A 17746-nucleotide genomic window follows, 5' to 3' on the forward strand; every position below is an offset into this window, starting at 1 on the left:
CTGATGCACCATGAGGGGAGGGAGTCAGCGGGAAAGGAGAAATAAAGGCCTAAGCAACCCTGTGGCATTCCACATATGCTCATATTGGAACGCATGAGAACATAGTCACAAAAACGACTCCCCTGTATTGATTAAACATTAAGACACAACTGCATGCTGGAAAGTAATTTGTGGTGGTTGTAGGTTGAGGTTAAAGTGACTGATGCCGCCACAGTCTAATGTGACATGTTTCCCCTCTACTCACCAGTGACAGGTTAAGGGGTTTGACAATCCTTTTTTTTTTTTTTTTTTTTTAAAGGGGAAGCAACCCAAAAACTGTCTATACAATATGTTCCATCCAGCTCGCGAGTCTAAACACGGTATTCTAATTAATATTATATTGTGTTTGTGGAATAAGACTTAAGCATCAAAATCCACCCGTTTTTTTTTCCAACTCATTTTTCCATGTAGCCATTTTGCTAAATTTCGGTGTCGACTCAAAATTACATCACAGTTGCTCAGGGCTCAGGTAACCAATCACGACTCACTTGTTTTCTTAAGCTGGGTTTCGACTAGTGGGAGCACATATAACATATTATTGTAAAGAACAAATTTTCAACTTTCCCTTTAACACAACAATAAATGAGATAGACCGTCATACAAATCTGTACCGTGTAATTTACATTATAGTTTAAATGTAAAAATATCAGAACACCCAACAGTGCAAACAATCAAATTACTTATTATAAAATTAAGAATGTCTTGGGTCAAAGCAATGTTCAGCTTCAGTGATATAATTACAATAAGAAGCAGAAACAAAACAGCATTGTATGAAAAAAGAAAGTGAATTGGAAACAAACAATGCTTGTGGTGTTAATATCAATCAAGCAAAACACAATTTGGCATAGCTTACATATTTAATTATTCCCATAAATGTAACCGTGCTTATATTGGCTTAAGAATCCCAAACAGTACCTCTGTCATCACTTGCTCTCCATTCTTCAGCCAGCTGTACGATGGTTTTGGCTTTCCATTCGCCTTACACTCCCAGAAGAGCCTTTGGTGGATGGACAGAACTGTGTCGGCCATTGTCTGGAACCAGTGAGGTTTAGCTTGAAATAAATGAGAGGATTACCTTGTCAAACGTGTTTACAGTATCAAGGCACTGGATTAGTGTGACATCAAGCATAAAAAAAAACTGTAAAAGCAGACACGTTAAAGTTGTTAGTTGCCGACAAATGTAAGCAAAACAGTTGTACTACAGCAGTTAAGTCTGTAAGATACACAAATTTAAAGCCACCAAAAAATAGAGAGATCATTTTTCGACCTATAGTGGTATATCCAAAGGCAAACCCTGTAATTCAGTTGGGGAAAATATAGCTCAAAAACTTGATAAACTGAAATTATTGCTTGCCAACAGAGCATGTTTTTATTGGACTTCCAATCGTCAGAGTAAAATGCTCTTTGTATTTCTTATTGGAGACGTTTTTACACATACAAGCACTTTTATTACAAAAGGATAACTTAAGGAGAGTAGCGCTGAAACGCTGATCTCAGTTTATTGTTTGCCCTCCTGCACATCTGCATGACTTTGTGACACACCAAGAATCGTTCATGAATAAGTCAATTCTTTGAAGGGAACATCGGAGCCATCTGACATTTAAAAACCATTAAAACAATACCTCAAAACTTCCAGACAGACAGACAAGTTGCAGAAAATCTAGACTCACAGTTTCCCACCCCAGATCAGAGTAAAAGTCTCAACATTCTGTCTAGTCTCTTGTCCTTCTATGGAAGACAGTAGGACATTTCATTTTCATTCAAACACTGTGGATTTCCATAAGGTATGTTCTTAACAATAGACTCAGGATGAAAATAACATATGAAAGCAGAAGTCAACGTTAAATATTTTGTGACAATAATATGTCATATGTGACCTCACTAGTCTAAACATGATATTGTAATTAATATTAAATTTGTGGAAATGTGAGTTATGAAGCAAAATCCTAACCTGACAATAGCCAGATTGGTAATTGTGATTCACTTGAGGGAGTTCGTCACATTATCAATCTGGGACTGCTCCATGGTAATTTGCTTGGGAAAGGCATTTTCTGTACTTCCATCGATTTGGACGATGCGGCATCTTGTGCAAGTCTATTTAACTTTTGTTTTGACCGAGGATATTTAAGGATATCGAAATATGGAAGTGCCACCCCAACCTCTTGTCTGCCTGAGACCTGAGCAACTGTGGTGTCATTTTAACTCGACAGCAAGTGGCAAAATGGCCGCCCTCTGCATATTGATAAAAACTGCTGGATTTTGCTACTTAACTCATGTTCCACTAACGCAATATTAAACCATATTTAGACTAGTGAGGCTACATAGAACATATTATTGTCAAGAATTTTTTGAGGGTGATGACTTCCTCTTTAAGGAATATAATTGTTTTGATTATACCGTTTACAGTAAAACTCAACAATGACTCAACGCACGCACGCATGCACACACACGCACAAAAAAAGAGCAATGATGACGAAATGCTGAATCGTCAAGACTGCCGAATAAACAATAATGAGCTCTCAAAAAAAAAAAAAAAAAAAGTAAAACTCAACATTGAGGCACTCAAATGCAATGAGGACACTCTTAAGTGCTTGTAAGTAAACAGTTTAGTTGTTTTTTGTTTTATGCATCCTTGATTCCTTCTCGAGAACTTTGTAGAAAGTGGTAACATATGATGGTCAATTATGTGTATAAGTGTATAAGGTAAGAAGTCTCGTGTTTACTGACCATGGAATGATATACGACCTCGTACTGCATTTTTGCCCCGTCGATTTTCCGCAATACATTCATAGGTTCCTGCATCTTCCTGCTGGAAAATCGGGATTTCCAAAACAGCGTTGGATTTTTTCATTTTTGCTTTACTTGGGAAAGGGACTCCACTTGTTCTTCTCCAGCTTATTTCTGGTACAGGGCTGCAGTCAAACAGAAAAATGGTCTTATAATGACAACTGTTTGTTCCTGTGATCAGAATGAATTATACAGTATATCTCATCACACATTTCAAAAAGTTGCCTTTTTGATCGTATCATATTTCAAAAGCACGAAAACTAACTTAAATGGATTGATTAAAGGTGCACGATGCAAGATTAGACTTGAGTGTTAAAATAACCATATTTTTAACCCGCACATGTTTTAAGAACTGTATAATGGACAGGAAGCACTATTGAGGCACAATGACCGTTGCCCCTATTTTTCTGTAAAAGGAAAAATGTTGGAGCGTTCGGGCTAGAATGTTTAACTGTGACTCTAAGCACGACATCATGCGCGTGCACGCCATTGTCCCTGTAAGCTCTCGCGATTGTTCACGCAACTTCACGGACAGGACACCTAATTCAAGCTGGATTTAAAGGGACCTGCACCCAATAAGTCTCAATCCCTTGTGGAGACTCCACAGAAGACAAAGAGAAGTAAAAAACTTTCAGACCAGCGTCACGGGAGGATGCGGATAAATATAGGAGCAGCGTTTGTCAGGTGGAGAGAGCTGGGGATGAAACGGGACCCACAGCTTGCTGACTTTTTGCTAAAAAGGTAAGACTTTGTAACGAAAATACGATAGGGTCTATTTATGATAAGCAGTGCAGAATAAAACTACCACACAGTCGCTAACTAATGTCTCCACACTTGGGCATATTAGCAATGTTGCTAACTTGCTACCCTCAATGTCCTCGGATTCACGGAATGCACTATTTACGTTTGGAAGGTTGTAATTACGTAAGCTTTTGGTAGTCAAAATGACTTTCACATACAAAGTAACTTGAAGATTAATACGTTTCTTACCTCTGTAGACATTATTAATCCAATGAAAAAGGCGTTGTGCTCCGTGTTTAAAGTTTGTTCGATTAACTTGGATGTTTGCTCGTGCCCGAAAATTTGTGCACGCTCCTGGCCGTGTGCACATCACTGGGGTCCATTCCACGTATCACCAGAGGGGTCGCAAATGTGCAAAAACTCTGAATCCTGCTTCGTGCCCCTTTAATATGAAGATCAATAATGTGATGTAACCTTAAATCATTGTGACTAGTGCTAATCATTGCATTGATGAGCTTATGTCACAACCACAATAATGCTGACTTACTTTCCCAGAGCAAAACATTCCAGTTTCACAAGCGATTCTTTTGCAGCTGGAATCGAGTCAGGGAAATGAACCTCTATTTTGGGTTCATATTCTCCCATTACTCCTACAAAAGGGAGAACATTTTTACGTCAATAATGAACTGCAGCCATGGAATTACACACTGGATCAAAGAAAGAGCAGTGACACCGGGGGGCAGCAAATAAAATCATTATGTGTGCAGAGTGTAAGTGACCACTGTAGGGATGGTAAACGGGGGGGGGGGGGTGTGACTTATGAAAGATTTGGGGTACATATTAAGAAATTACCTGCTTAGTCAAGTTTTAACCCCCCCTGTTAAGGCATGCTTCATGAATTTATGCATATTTTTCCTCACTGGAATAGCAATAAAACTTTGTTGTAGAGAGATTTTTAGAAACAATATTACTCCTCATTTGAAATATGCTTGTGCTTCATCTATTGAGTTTTACTGCATGTCGTTTAACATTTAAAGTCCATAAATCGGACCACTGAACTGATAGAGTTGCAACTTTTAAAGTACGTAATCAAATCAGATGTGGTAGATAAATAGCGCACCTGGTCTTAAAGAAAACATCTATGGTTTTATTTGATTTATTTGTAAATACATTATGCATGTTTCATAAATTTGTTAAATAAATTTGACTTGACTTAAAACTGCTGAATTTTTTTTCCGTGGAGATAAGAGTTAAATGTTATTCACCATTTCAGTTTTCCTGATTTTTTTGGGGGGCGTGGTGCAGAGACGCACTATGGATTACAGAATGAGTCACCCCTCGCCCGCCTATAAGGGTGACCATATCTAGATTTAAAAAAATCAAATAAAAAAAAAAATTCTATCTTAAAAGCGTGCCGACACACCGAATATACTGTACATCTTCCCGAGATGGTTATTCAGGCCACCATAATGTTAGAAAGTAAAGCATTATGGGTATATAACAAGCAGGGATTTGCTCAAATGTCATGTGAGAGCCACAGGCTGAATGATTTGATTTTCCCTGAAGTGTCTCTGTTATGTGGACCAACGCACCGATACGAAATCAAGCAAGGAGGTGATGCAGCAGATGAGCCTATCATCTCGCACACTATATGCACGGCGTCAACTCCTCAGGAGCCTTTGGGATATTGTTAGCTCATGAGCTATCCACAGGCTCACACATCTCATCACGGCATGGAAAGGCCCGCAATGACCAGGTAAGATATATTCCAGATGCCGGAAGCTTTAAGCAGATATATTGTCACGGCTCAAATATTTCTGTGGGCTGTTGAAAACTTGAAATATCGAACATATCGTGTTGAACTTTTAGTTGAGCTATTCTCGTGACACGATAACTTAAAAAGTTAATACACTGTGAAGTCAAGTCTAAGTCTACGTCTAAGATAGGGGCACTGGCGGAGCCGGACTTTTATAAATGGCGGTTCAAGGATACTTCAGGGTATCCAAAGAAAATGCCGGAGCCAAACGGCTTCACACAGCGTTCTGTGTCAATAAATAGTTTTGTTTTTGTTTTTACAGTAATGTACCGATTTTATAAAATTTATCAAGGTTTGAACATTGAGAATGTTTAAACAAGAGAGAAATGTGAGAAAATGTAAATGCCTTGATGAGAAAAGTGTATAAACTGGTGTGGTGAAGGGATTTTGAGCCTTAAAACATTTATCATAAATATAAAACATAAAGATAACTACATCACAGATTTCATTTATTGCGGGTATTTTTTGGAACCTAACCCCAGCGGCAAATGAGGGAACACTGTATATAACATTAGTTTTATTAAAAAAATAAATAACATGTCAAAGAAAGTGAGTTGTAAAGTTGTAAGTTGTAAACATGTTAACATGTTTTAGTTATTGTTTATTAGCTGTTTTGTTATTTTTTTTATTTTTTTTTATTTTTTTCTCTCTCTAATGTACGGAGCCCCTAAAGTGAGAAACTTTCTTGTTTGGACGAGAAACTTTCTCGTCCGGACAAGAAAAGCTTCTCGTCCGGACAAGAAAAGCTTCTCGTCCGGACAAGAAAAGTTTCTCGTCCGGACGAGAAACATCACCTGCGAGCGGGAACTAGGACCACTGTTCAACTTGCTTTCAATTCGTTTTAAATGTCTCTCAGACACAACATAATGGTGCCGACTTGCAAGTAACGCAGCAATGTCCTCATAATAAAGTCCCAGGTGAAAATAGAACCTGACTAGGTCCTGTGCTATCATTTTCACACATGAACACAAACTGAAATGTAGTTAGTATAAGGTCTCCCACGCGAGTATGCTGGTTTCTTGTCCGGACGAGAAAAGTTTCTCGTCCGGATGAGAAAAGTTTCTTGTCCGGACGAGAAAAGTTTCTTGTACGGACGAGAAACATTTAGATGTTTTTTTTTTCTCCCATGTCACTTTAGGGGCTCCGTACTAATGCAATGCTGCAATGGGTATCAATTAGACGTGGACTTGCGCTAAGGCAGTGGCTAGACTGTAGAGTAAATAAACACATTTAACTAAATGTAGGTCTTCGTCTTCTGATTGAATTGGTATCATTTTTTTCTAATTCACTGATTGACCCCAAAAATCCTGAACGTATGAAGGCATTTAAAAAAAAAATATTTTTTTCAAATAAACAGTAAATATAGACGTGATTTAAAAAGACACATTGCTCCAGCTTATGATTGGACCCGTGAATTCCCCCTGTGGTTTATTATTGAAGGATGAACACAGTAGTGGACCTAGTGAACTGGTGGTGTGAACAACAAAGTAGTGAAGCCCAATTATTACGTTTACCGTCACTTCTGAGGACCAGTGGTGTCGGGGAGCTTAACACGTTCTCCTTTGTGATGGTGTTGTTAACCACACAAGTGTAGTTGCCCACATCTGAGGGTTCTACTTTGGCTATATACAGACTTCCGGTCTCCTGTGAGATGAAGCGACGACTGTCTTGTTGGACAAAGTGGGGATATTGATTGAAGATCCAGGCAAAAGTCAGTTCTGAAAAACAAAGTAAATGCTTTTATTGTATACAGCATTGACTTTTCAGCGTTTTATACAGCCACACTTCCAACATGTGGTACATCTTATTCAAATGGAAACATAAATCCAAATCTATATTGCCTAGTCAATGTGGAGCATGTACAATGAATGGTAATTACTGCAGTTTAAACTCACTAATAATGCCGCACAGTCAACATGGGATGTCCAAATGTTTTCATTCAAGAGCCACACACAGAAAAATAGAAAGAAACTGTTACGACTGTGTTTTGGGTTGCGTCGTTTTATCCATTCATCCATTATCGAACGCGTAATCCGGGGTGAGGTCGTGGGAGCTGCAGCTTTAGCAGGAAATCTCAGACTTTCCTCTCCCCAGCCACTTCAACCAGCTACTCCGGTGGGATCCCAAGGTGTTCCCCGGCCAGCCGAGAGTCTCTCCAGCGTGTCCTGGGTCGTACCCGGGGCCTCCCGACGGTGGGACTTGCCCGGAACACCTCTCCAGGGAGGTGTCCAGGAGGCATCCTAACCAGATGCCCGAGCCACCTCAACTCTCAATGCGGAGGAGCAGCGGCTCAACTCTGAGTCCCTTGCGGATGACAGAGTTTCTCACCCTATCTCTGAGGGAGAGACCTGACACCGTGTGGAGAAGACTCATTTCGGCCGCTTGTATCCGGAATCTTGCTCTTTCGGTCACGAACCACAGCTCGTGACCATAGGTGAGGTAAATCAAGAGCTTCGCCTTTCGACTCAGCTCCTTCTTCACCACAACGGACCGATACAAAGTCTGCATCACTGTGGACGCCGCGCAGATCTGCCTGTCAAGCTCCCGCTGCCCTTACTTGAGAAAAAGACCCGAAGAGACCACTTGGGGCAGGTTCTCATCCCCGGAGAGGGCAAGCCACCCTTTTCCTACCGAGGACCATGGTCTCGGATTTGGAGGTACTGATTTTCATCCCAACCGCTTCACACTGAGCTGTGAATCACTCCAGCAAGAGATGGAGATCACGGCCTGAAGAAGCCAACAGCACAGCATCATCCGCAAAAAGCAGAGATGTAATGTTGAGGTCACCAAACTAGACCCCCTCAACGCCTCGGCTGCACCTAGAAATTCTGTCTATAAAAGTTATGAAAAGAATCGGTGACAGAGGCAGCCTTGGCGGAGTCCAATTCTCACTGGAAACAAATTCGACTTACTGACGACAATGTGGACCAAACTGACACCTGTCGTACAGGGACCGAACAGCCCGAATGAGTGAGCTTGGTACCTCGTACTTCCGAAGCACCCCCCACAGGACCCCCCCGGGGAACACGATCAAATGCCTTCTCCAAGTCCACATGCATCCTCGAGGATCCTGCCGAGGGTGTAGAGCTGGTCCACTGTTCCACGACCGGGACGAAAAACACACTGTTCCTCTTGAATCCGAGACTCGACTTCTCGACGGACCCTCCTCTCCAGCACCACGGAATAGACCTTACCAGGGAGGCTGAGGAGTGTGATCCCTCTATAGTTGGAACACACCCTATCGACCTCTGAAGTCTATTGAAGTCCTCCTTCTTAAAAAGGGGGACCACCACCTCGGTCTGACAATCCAGAGGCATTGTCCACGCTATGTTGTAGAGGCGTGTCAACCACGACAGCCCCACAACATCCAGAGCCTTTAGGAACTCCGGGCGGATCTCATCCACCACCGAGGTCGTATTATGTTGTCCCTTATGATGTTCAGCATTTTTCAGTCCAGAACTAGCTTAAACCCTTGGATGCATTGGTTGACTCTTGTGAATGCTCGGCTATGAAAATATCCAAAGATACACGTCGTGCTGCTATCGCGGAATACGTAAAAATCGTGGGTGGTTAAATTAACAAGTACACAGCTGTTCCATTTTATAAAGAGAATCAAATTGTTAGCAAGAACATTCTTGATATGTTCTTAGGAAGACCATAATTGACAAAGAAAAGAAAGCATCGGGGACCATGTTAGATGTTGTTTTCAGTGTAGGCCGAGGTTACGGCCTGCTAAAAGATGGTGGGCAAACTATTTAAAACGCTGTACAATTTTAGAAGAGTGTTTTTAATTTCCAATTCTCACTGCACCTGCTTGTGATGCAAAATCAAATCTAGGGATTTTGCTTATTTTTGTGCATTTTGAGAGGACTCATTGAGTTGCGGTGTCATAATCCTGCTCTCAGTATGTGTGTCTGTTTTTTTTTTCCCCAGTGGGCAAGTGAAGGGGGCGTGTCCACCGGCGCCACACCTGAGGCCCATTTCCTATAATTAAGCTGACTTTAAAAGGACTCCCGGAGCGACAAGAGGATGTCGGATTATTTCTTGCCCGCAGCCCTTGCTCAAGTTGTTCTCTAGACCTCTTGTTCCGGAATCCTAGTCACACGTTATAGTATGGTCTTGTTTTTGATTTTATAAGGTAATATTTTTCACGTGTATCTGCCACGGCGCTTTCTTTTTTGTATATAGTTAGATTTTAGTGAGTGTTATTGCAGATGACACACAACTGTATTTATCAATGTCCCCAAATGACAGCAGCTCTGTTAACGTATTGTGTCATTCTCTAGAGCAAATTAACAACTGGATGAACCAAAATTTCCTTCAGCTAAACAAAAACAAGACGGAGCTCATTGTTTTGGCAATAAAGAAAAGAGGATTGCTGTTAAAAAACAGCTTGAGTCACTGTTGTAACAACTATGGCCTATGGCCCAGTCCACCCTCTAATTATTTTTTTTTGGTTTGCTTTTTAAAGTAACCTCTCTGCAGTTGAATAAACACTCCACAGCTCAGGAAGGATCTAATCTTGGCTAGGTCTGCAGGTGGTCACTCAACCACAAACAAAGCTCTTTTGAAGCCGCTGACCAGGTGACATAGGAATTTATGCGTCTGCCGAAAGAGTTTATTCAAGCCCGACCTCCCGGGGTCCCAGAAAACACCTTCAATGACTTGGAATATACAAACGACTGATCACAGGAATGTTTATGACCTTTCTTATCAACCACAAAGGATATTCTGGTGTCAAGGGTTAGCATACAGTATAACCTTAATGTGAATTGTATACGTTAAGGGCCAAATTCACAAAGAATGCACAGCATCCACTTGATAGCGCCATTATTTGCAATTGATTTGCTCCCGCCCTTTGTGCCGTCTTAACGTCCTTTTGATTTGATTTATTTATTCATTTTTCCTTTCGGACAGCATTGTGACAATCAAACATTTCATCATACAATTTCAACATATAATAACCGAAAAGAAAAAGGGCTGGCGGGCAGAAGCATGAAGCTTATGAATTCCCGCCCCCATACTATACTAGGACGCAGAAAATCAAGCAACTATTAGTTAAAAGTCAGCAGGGATAATAAATGTTCAATCAGTTCATCATTCCAGTGGCATTTGTTATCCAGTTGATTGCGTTTGGAGTCTTTTAATTCAGGCAAATAAATTGTTAATAGTTCAATCAGCTCATCTTCACCAATAATTTAATTGCATGTAGCTTTTGTTCCAAACAGTTAATTCGTTCCAATAGCTTGTTGATCACTTGTTGATTGGGTACCAGTAGACTGACTCAGTCCAGTAGCTTTAGACAACTGAGAATAGTGAAAGCCATGCGTCCGACCACACCTTCAGTCAGATCCATTTTCATCACGCTTCCGGTTTGTCGCTGTTTCATTTCAAGCTTTTCTCTCCATTTTTCGTACGAAAAAGCCAGAAGGATCCAATCCCCAGCAGTATCAGTGCAGCCACCAGCACAGCAAGGAGGTACAGGTCTTCGACGTCTTCAACTTCCAGTGTGGTCAGACACAATGGCCTCCATCTAGCCCTATTCACATAGGATAGCGCGCTAAAGACATGCGAACAACGCCCACACGCCCCCAGTTTGACAGTTGAGCGCAGTTAGCACCTGATTCCTCATTGGTTGCCACACATGCCAAAGTATAAATGCTCAGTTTAAGCCAAGAACATGGTGGCAACACAAGGGCAGGAAGAGACTCTTTCACGCAATTCAAATGACAACTAAAAACACACCAGTTTAAAACTGCTTCCTCAACCTAATGTGATTCTCCTTTTAGAGCTGTGCAGATCGATCCAAGCATCGACAGAATCGATACGAACGTGAGTATTGGTACCGGATAGATACCGGAGCGCAATATCGATATTTTACATTTATTAGGGCCCGAGCAGCGACCGCTGCGAGGTCCCTATTGTTTTTGTAAAAATTCTTCTTCTTCTTCTTCTTCTTTATTCTCCGCAAACGATCGCATTTTTGAGGACCTAAACATTTACGAAAACTTACCGAACTTTCCAGACTCTTCGGGCCCGGCGAAAAATTTTATATTCTGACGTTGTCATAACAACGCGACTCTATAGCGCCCCCTAGCATAAAAAAATAAAAACCAATCCCGGCACGTTTGACCTAGAGCTACGAAAATTGGCAGGCTCGTGTAGCACCCCGGGACGCACAAAAAGTCAATTGGGACCATGCAGCTAAAATGTACAGGAAGTGAGCTATGAATTTTTCAATGTCAAATTTTGGCCCATTTTTGCACATTCACTGTGGTCATACTTTTCCCCCCTTTGCAAACATTTATAATCTGATTGACTTCAAACTTGGCATGTATCATCTCAAGACCTGAGACAAGAACTGGGAAAAATATCTTGACTTTTCGGAATACTATATGACGGGGGCGGGGCATCAAATATTGGCTTTAAAAATTCATTTGTCCAGAAAGAAAAAATGCTTAATAACTCCCATGTACAAGCTCCAAAAAATCTCAAACTCCTCATTCAACTTAATAGTTACGGCCTGAAAACATCTATTTAATAAAATTCAGTTATACATATGGCGCCACCTAGTGGTGACAATAAATGTCATAATTTACGTTTTTAGCTACTGTGCCAAGCTCGTTGAAGGGATCCAATTAAAAATTGGTCAGAAAAGTCTTAAAATGTTGATCATGCCCCACACCGAATATTGTAACTTTTCGCCAAAGGGCGTGGCCGCTACGGTGCCGCAAAGTCTAAAGATTTTTCGTGACAATAAAAGCTGCATTAACTTAACTCAGATGATCCTATCTTCTCAAAATTTCACACAATTGATGACAGTCCAGCCATTAACTCATCTACAAAATTATATTTCATCTTACTGATAGCGCCACCTCCTGACGATTTTTTTTTCTGACGATTTTTCTTCAACGTTTTTCTCCAACCACGTTAACTGGACCTACCTCATATTTGCTCAGATGAGGGTTTCCGCCTTCATGATGTCACAACATGAAGTTTGTGAGTTTTGGTGAATCGCTGTGGGCGTGGCTAAGCACTGTTCGCCAAGGAAACAACGCCACTTTTGAGGGTCTAAACTGGCATAGAAACACATGAAACTTGGCACACACATCTGGCCTGGCAAAATGAGCAATATTTTGTCGTAGAATGTGCTATTTTTCCAAAAATGACTCAATAGCGCCCCCTAGAAATTTTTAGCGAAGCAGCCCCACTTGTACGTTTAAGCAAGATCTATGAATATTTTTAGGTGTATGAGGGAGCCCAAGACCTACAAAAAAAGTCTCTTGGACCCATGTGCTAAAATGAACAGGAAGTGAGCTACGAATTTTTGAATGTCCCATTTTTGACGATTTTAGCACATTTACAGGGGGCATACTTTTGCCCTCTTCTCCTACACGTTTCATCCGACTGACTTCAGACTTGACCTGGACCATGTCAAGACCTGAGCCAACGACAGGGGAAAAATCTTGACTTTTCGAAATACTATATGATGAGGACGGGGCATCAAAATTTGTATTTTGCAATGAAAAAGGATATGCTTAATAACTCCCCAGTACATGCGCCAAAAAATCCCAAACTTGACATGTATGTTTATAGTCAAGGCCTGAAGCTATCTCTATGACAACATTCAGTTATATATGCAGCGCCACCTAGCCCTTGAGGCATGAAAAAAAAATACCCCACTTACGGTATTTTTACAAAAATTGTCAACACGTTTCGCAATGAAAAAGGATATGCTTAATAACTCCCCGGTACATGCTCCAAAAAATTCCAAACTTGACATGTCTGTTTATAGTCAAGGCCTGAAGGTATCTCTATGACAACATTCAGTTATATATGCAGCGCCACCTAGCACTTGAGGCATGAAAAAAAAATACCCCACTTACGGTATTTTTACAAAAATTGTCAAAACGTTTCGCAATGAAAAAGGATATGCTTAATAACTCCCCGGTACATGCTCCAAAAAATTCCAAACTTGACATGTCTGTTTATAGTCAAGGCCTGAAGGTATCTCTATGACAACATTCAGTTATATATGCAGCGCCACCTAGCCCTTGAGGCATAAAAAAATAAATAAATACCCCATTTACAGTATTTTTACAAAAATTGTAAACTCATTCTAAGTGTGATAACTAAGTCATTTATGAATATTATTTTACTTTCCACCACTCAAAATGTTCACTGGCATCAGACCGATCCAAACATACATACTTTTTTATTTTGTTTTATTTATTTTTGATAGCCTCTATGGACAATAACAGCAACATTGTGCAATGAGTACAAGCGATGATGTGTATATATACTTTTACAAAAAAATACAAATCAGGTCAACTCCATCCATCCATCCATTTTCTTGACCGCTTATTCCTCGCGGGGGCTGCTGGCGCCTATCTCAGCTGGCTCTGGGCAGTAGGCGGGGGACACCCTGGACTGGTTGCCAACCAATTGCAGGGCACACAGAGACGAACAACCTCAGGTCAACTCATTCCCTAAAAATAAAAAAGTACACTGATTTTTGCAGATCTTAACATTCACCAAAACCCATTGAGCTTGACACACTCATCACACCTGGCAAAAGAAAAATCCACATGTAAAGGTTTATTATGCCATTTTCAAAGAAACTCTGCTCCCAATGTGCCAGTACCCCAACGTGCAAGTACCCCAATGTGGCCCGGGCTGCGAGGGCCCTTTATAGCTGCTTGCAGCTCTAGTTTATTTTGGTTTCTCATGGGTCCCTTGCGCAATTCCTTTGTAGCACACGCGCATGTGCCGGCCTTCCAATCACAGCGGTGGGCGGCACTGGATGTGACAATTATTTTTACAGTGAATGACATAATATGACAATGAGTCATACTATGCTTCATTCGAGCTTTTACAGCTATTAGTAGAGCACAACATGTAATATCATTAATGTAATGTGACTAGACTAGAGGAACTTCGGTGGCTGACGTTTCTTTGAATGCAGAAGAGTGACAGGGACTAAGAATTTAAAGATTATAACAGCCCAGGTATGTTTCCATTGAGGAAATTATATTATGGCATGTTTAAGAACCTAGCAAGTCTAATTTGCAAAAAACGAAAAAACAAAAAAGGCAAAAAAAAAAAATAATAAATTTTTTTTATTTAATATGACAAGTGATGTGATTTAAAATACCATAATATTTTATGAACCTAAAAGTACTTGGTATCGGTATCTGCGATATTGGCACCAGTATTTACTTGGTATCGATCAGCACCAAAATCTCAGTTTCACATTGCTCTACTTCGTTGTCCTTTTCATTTTTTTCCAGTTTTTTTTTTTTTATTCTTTCATTCTGTTTTTTTTTAATTTTATTTTATTTTTTTATTGTTTTATTTAACATAATTTAACACGGCATCCTTGAGTGCCAAGACGGGCACCTTAATAATAATAATAAACTTTATTTTGAAAAGATTAAATTATCAGAACGCGAGCTTGGAGTCCTGGGGCCTCATTTATAAAACTGTGCATGAACACCTGCGCAGTACATATGAACGAAACTCAAAAGTTATGTAGGCAGAAAAAAATTGGGATTTATAAAACCATGCGTAAGCACACATACGCACAGCTGCACGCAATTTCCCTTGATAAATGCCACACGATCCCAACTGGTTGCACAGCTGATTCCAATCCGTTCCCCGCGCAAAATCAGCCCATATCATCCCATATTTGCCAATGCTAATTAATCAAATCAATAATGGATTTGAGTATTCATTGGCAGCACGAGTCCGTGAACGGCTTACTCGAAGCAATGGACGTACACGGAAAATCGAGGAAGAAGGACGATTTCACACGGATGAAGGTAGAAACACTTATCGGAGAGGTCGAGGCACGCGAGGCTGTGCTGTTTGGGAACCACAGCATGGGCATAACCAACAAAACCAAACAAGTCGAGTGCCAAAAGGTTGCCAATTCAGTTAACGCTGTCAGCGCTGCAGGGCGCTGTGGCAGAAATAAAAAAAGAAGTGGTCTGACACAAAGGTAAGCATAATCAATTCTAGTCAATTCATTGTCCATGAAAAAATATAGTAATGCTATTGGGAAATTGCTAAACTGTAGAGGCAAATGTTAGCCTAGTAGGTAAACAATGGGGCCATACATTAGTTGCAACTATTTAACATTATAAGAAAAATAGTGGTATATCCCCATTGAAAGATAAATGGAATATCATTAGGACTGGGTATTGCCACCAACCTCACGATACAATACGCATCACGATAGAGGGGTCACGATAAGATACGTATTGCGATACATATGTATCCCAATACTTTTTTGAAGTTTATTTGAAGTTTGAAGTTTATTGAACATGTAAACATAACATATAAACATAGACAAATAGCAAGTAAAAATTAAGAGAAAGAAAAGAAAGAAAAAAAATCACAACAATCATTAGAAATTGTTTACATGTCCAAAAGGAGTAGGAAGAAGTTAAAAACTTATCTAATCCTACCCCTTATTCTTTACATCTTATTTCAAACAGTAATTGCGCACACCGCAACAATACATCATCGTACTCACACATACAACCCTCATCACCCTCACAATGGAATCAAAAGAACATTTCATTACATTTCTGCAATTGTACCGGTTCACGTCTGATCCAAATAATACTCTTGAACTTTATTTTTGAACATTTTTTTAAACTCAACGATTGACTTGCATCTTTTCAGTTCATTACCAAAACTATTCCACAAATGCACACCTCTTACAGAAACACACCTTTGCTTAATATTTGTTGTTGCTTTGGGTTTTTTATAGACACTTGTACCCCTTATCTCATAAGGACTGTGTCGAATTTTAAATAGCTTCTGAATACCGTGGCAGAGTAGATTGTTATTAACTTTATACATTATTTGTGCTATTTTAAACTCAACTAAGTCATAAAATTCCGTTGTGTTTGATTTAATAAATAGTGAATGTGTTGGTTCTCTATATTTTGATCGATTAATAATTCTTATAGCTCTCTTTTGCAATTTGAAAACAGAGTTAGTATTTGTTTTATATGCATTTCCCCAGATTTCCACACAATAAGTCAAATATGGTAATAATAATGAACAATATAATGTATATAATGATTTCATACTCAGAACATCCTTAGTTTTGTAGAGTATCCCGATGATTTTTGACATTTTCCTTTCGACATTTTCTCTGTGTGACTTGCAACATAATTTGTCATCTATAACTACTCCAAGGAATTTATTTTCATACACCCTTTCTATTTCAATTGAATTCACCAGAATTTTGACTTGATGAGTGATTTGTCTAGTACTAAAAACAATAAACTTTGTTTTAGTTAGATTTAATGATAATTTGTTCATATCAAACACATTTTTTTATTATATTCAATTCGTACTCCACAGTTGTCAGAAACTGCTTCAGGTTTTCTCCTGAACAGTAGAGTTGTGTCATCAGCAAATAATAAACTTTTGAATATTTTTGAGACACAACAGATATCATTTATGTACAGTATGAATAATTTAGGGCCCAGAACAGACCCTTGGGGAACTCCATGAGTAATCTTCAAGTGATTTGAATTTATATTGTTAAACTGCACATACTGATATCTATTTTCCAAATAAGTTTTCATCCATTTATATGTTAAACCGCTTATACCATATTTCTCTAATTTACTCATTAATATAGAATGGTCTATCGTGTCGAATGCTTTCTTTAGATCCATAAAAATCCCCACAGTAAATTTTTTATTATCTATGTTAGTAGATATTGCTTCTACGAGTTCCATGACTGCCATTGATGTGGTCCGTTTTTCTCTAAACCCATATTGATTTTCACTTAAGAGCTTATATTTCTCAATAAAGTTTTCAAGTCGGTGTAAAAACAATTTTTCTAGAATTTTTGAGAACTGTGGCAACAATGATATTGGTCTGTAGTTATTGAATATGTGCCTATCTCAACTTTTGTAAATAGGAATAACTTTGGCTATTTTCATTTTTGATGGAAATATACCAGTTTGGAATGACAAATTGCAAATTACTTGATCGTGAAGGCGATACGTATCCCCATATATTACATTAATTTTCTTGCATTTTATCATAACAGTCATACCTAAAGGATATGTTTGTTATGCTGACTGACAAAAATATTTTTGTGAGCAGCTCTTCTGGTTTACCACCTAGCGACATGCCTGGTCTAAAATGTGCGCAGAGCAAGGAGCAGCTTTCACAGACACACCGGGAACATTTATTAATAGGCATGAGCCGACTGAGCAAAAATATCAAAAGTATTAAAATTACAGCTCTAAAATGTGCTTATTTGAAATATTTGGGGAAGCAAAAACAGCATTTTTTTCATGTAACAGTCTATTTAGTTTTTAAACAAAAAAT

At 39.4% G+C, this 17746-nt stretch overlaps 1 protein-coding gene across 3 annotated transcripts in view; it reads right to left on the minus strand.

Moving 5' to 3' along the window:
* The window catches only part of cntn3b (contactin 3b), an 89576-nt gene that overhangs the window by 28305 nt on the left and 43525 nt on the right, over window positions 1-17746 (minus strand). For 2 of the 3 annotated variants that reach the window (XM_077529206.1, XM_077529207.1), the window contains 4 exons: window positions 6892-7101; window positions 4115-4217; window positions 2767-2951; window positions 955-1091 (listed from right to left, as the gene is read on the minus strand). In XM_077529206.1, coding sequence (XP_077385332.1) covers window positions 955-1091; window positions 2767-2951; window positions 4115-4217; window positions 6892-7101 — 635 coding nt within the window. The remainder of the gene's footprint in view (window positions 1-954; window positions 1092-2766; window positions 2952-4114; window positions 4218-6891; window positions 7102-17746) is intronic. The other variant, XM_077529208.1, reaches the window with a different exon arrangement.

This window comes from Festucalex cinctus, chromosome 8 (assembly GCF_051991245.1).
Source record: "Festucalex cinctus isolate MCC-2025b chromosome 8, RoL_Fcin_1.0, whole genome shotgun sequence".
In the NCBI taxonomy this organism is placed as follows: Eukaryota; Metazoa; Chordata; class Actinopteri; order Syngnathiformes; family Syngnathidae; genus Festucalex; species Festucalex cinctus.